The sequence below is a fragment of the Cottoperca gobio genome, chromosome 24 (assembly GCF_900634415.1).
Source record: "Cottoperca gobio chromosome 24, fCotGob3.1, whole genome shotgun sequence".
NCBI lineage: Eukaryota > Metazoa > Chordata > Actinopteri > Perciformes > Bovichtidae > Cottoperca > Cottoperca gobio.
In genome coordinates this window covers 10,997,870-11,000,724 of record NC_041378.1, presented here as the reverse complement: position 1 = coordinate 11,000,724, position 2,855 = coordinate 10,997,870, and the positions used below count along the sequence as shown (strand labels likewise).

General features: G+C 50.6%; 1 protein-coding gene across 1 annotated transcript; it reads right to left on the bottom strand.

Annotated features, from left to right (window-relative positions):
• Window positions 1-408: 408 nt before the first annotated feature.
• lratd1 (LRAT domain containing 1) lies at window positions 409-2,654 on the bottom strand. Its single transcript, XM_029425431.1, has 2 exons — window positions 2,504-2,654; window positions 409-2,058 (listed from the first exon to the last, which is right to left on the bottom strand). The coding sequence occupies exon 2, from the start codon at window positions 2,019-2,021 to the stop codon at window positions 1,233-1,235; it is 789 nt and encodes a 262-aa protein (XP_029281291.1). The 5' UTR covers window positions 2,022-2,058; window positions 2,504-2,654; the 3' UTR covers window positions 409-1,232.
• Between the last annotated feature and the right edge of the window lie 201 nt (window positions 2,655-2,855).

Sequence of the window (2,855 nt, the reverse complement as noted above, 5' to 3'; positions counted from 1 at the left end):
AGGAAGCCAACGTGTGTTGTGTTGTAATGTGAAAAGAAGGAAAAACATAATTTGGTGATCTTAATGCCTGTGAATGTCTAAACACCAGCAGGATAAAACCCACACATGGAAAATAGCCTTTGGTCAAACACTGCATGTTCCCATTGACTCTATACAGCTGCCTATATACTGTAGCTCCCGGATCCCATATGGATTTTTCATAAAGCCATTATGGGTTTGATGCAGATGACCATTTTACTGCCTCCAAATACTGTGCAGATATATGAAGCCCATTTGGCTTGAGGCAGGTCAGGAGGCACTCGAGTATAAATAATTCATACAACCATGGGCATGAATGTGTGAGTAAGAGTGAGAGATCATGTGTTTGTGTGTATGTGTGACCAAACAACACCTGCCAGACCCAAGTGCTTATTTTCATATTTCAACCTCCATTTATTTCAACCAAAAATCAGAGATCAGGGTTAAATCCACTAAACTTAAATACAAAAATAAGGGACTCAAATTGAAATCAATATATGAATACAATTGTACACATACAGTACACCCAGTGCTGTGGAGCAGGATGACAATTTCAAAATGACAATACTCTTCTTGTTATGGCAAAAGGGGAGCTTGAACAAGCCAAAATGCTTTGCTTAGGCAACTGCGTAGCCATCTGGGACTGGGATTAGTGGATCTGTGTTATGGTCAGTCCCGGTCTTAAAGCTAACAGTAAAAAAATAGAAGGGAGACTTTTCGAGAGCCATCCCACATCCTATCTTTCACCCCCCCCCCCCCGTCTCTCACCGTCTGGTCTGCCGCAGCAGGCGCCCTTTGCACCGAGAGGGGGCCAATTCCATTATCCCGAGAAATTAAACAGAAACCGCACCGTGTGCGCTATGTGCGGTCTGTAAAATGTGATTTTCGCTGTTCGGGGCAATGGGTTTAGCAGAAATCGTGTGTCCCACTCAGCACGAATTCTAATGTGAAGGGGCGTTGTCTGTTTATATGGCCGCTCTCTCGCAGTTTTCAACACTATGCACATTTGATGGAAATTCCACAGAGCGCCTGTTGTCCAGACTCAGCCCGGGGTCCATCCGTTACAAAACAGACAGTCCAAAACCAACAGGTCCTTGCATGTGTGTGCGTCTGTCTATGTGCTTGTGTGTGTCAGTACGTTTGCTTGTGCGTCCGTGCGCAGCGGGGAAAGGGGGAGACATGGGGGGTGTGGGGATATCAAACGGAATCCCTGATCACTCCTTGCCCCCGTTAACCAAAGACAGCTCTTTGAGAATTCCACTGGCATCCACTCGCCTCCTCTCCCAGATCATGTCCTCCAGGCTGCGAAAGACCAGAGTGTGCACCCCGCTGCCGGACAGATGCACTTTGAGGAAATACTGCTGCTCTGCCGAGTGCGCCTCTCCCCCCGCTTTGAACTCCCGTTTCCCAAAGCGGCACCAAGCTGCGAAACTTTCCGAGTTGGTCCAGCATATCTCCTCGCTGCTCAGGCCCAGGTGTCCCACTGCGTTCTGCATCACAAGGTCAGGAGGAAGCGGCCGGTACCGGTACCGATTGTTCACTATCCTCCCGTGGCGGCCGCTACTGATCTCAAGCAGGCTGTCCTTGCGGATCTCGCCCTTGTGCAGATGAATGACCTGGTCGTCCTGCTCGTAGATAGCCCAGTGGGGTGCTTGTGCGGTGGCCACCAGCTCCAGCAGGTCCCCTGGTTTGCACATAGTCAGCAAAGTTTTGGCCGCGTACACATTCAAGTCCTCGTTCTCCCGCAGCTTGGAGAAGATGCATTCCTGGGAGCAGAAGGCTGAGTACTCCACCTCGCTGACCGAGAAGGGTCCCTCCTCAGCCGGGCTGTGGTCCTTGGTGAAGCCGCAGTCGGACGGAGTGCGGTCGTCCACCTCCTCCTCTTCGTCAGAGAAGAAGTAGGCGACGCCGACCCGTAGCTCGTCCTTCTCCAGCCCAGACGGATCCCCCGTGGGCAGCTCGCTGTAGTTGAGGTGGGTGATCCGATCCAGTTGATTTCCCATCAATGACCTGGCAAGGCAGAGGCATGGACTGCGGTGTCTGCGAGGGAGAGAGGGCGAGAAAGATAGAGAGTGATAGAGAAAGGGGTGTCAATAGCGTAAAATAGAGCTTTCACAGAACAAGACACATTATGCACAAACGCTTGGCTGCATTTTAATCCCTTTGCTCAGTAGATAAGAGGCTAAGAATGCACTCATCGCTTCTCAACAGTCACCTGTATGGAGGGGCAAGAGCTCTCTCGTGTTATTGAGCTGAAAGAGTACACTAACACAATCAATGATCCGCTGCCCCTTGCTCCCTTCACACCCATTAGTCAATCATTAATTCCAGAGGAATGTGAAAGAGCCTGCAGTTCCCATGCAGAAGAAAAAAAAGAGAGGACAATAGTCTGAGGCTTGCAGCTGCTAAAGAGTAAGCAAAGAGAAAGCACTGTGAATAAAGGCAAGTCCTGTGTCATGGAGAAACTGGATATAAAAGAGGATACCTGTGCGCTCCCCGGGCAAATGGTTAAATATCCTTATGGTCCATGAGTACAGAGGGTTGCACGGTCCCCTGCTCTCTCTCTTTCTTCTTCTTCCCTCTTTCTTCTCACACTTGTCTCTCTCACTCTTCGCACCGCGCACCGGGCGCTCCGGCTGTCGTGCGTGCTAGTACTTCACTTCTTTCAGCACCAGCTCCTTTTAAGTACCACGGAGAGCTCCGCCTTGGTCTGCGTGCTCCGCCTCCAGTGGGTTTTACTGGATCGCAGTCACGGGTCCATTACCACTCAGCCAATGAGAACCTCGGAGAAGCACGCCAGTCAATCAGAGGGACCAATTAGGTGCGCGCAGGGCGGC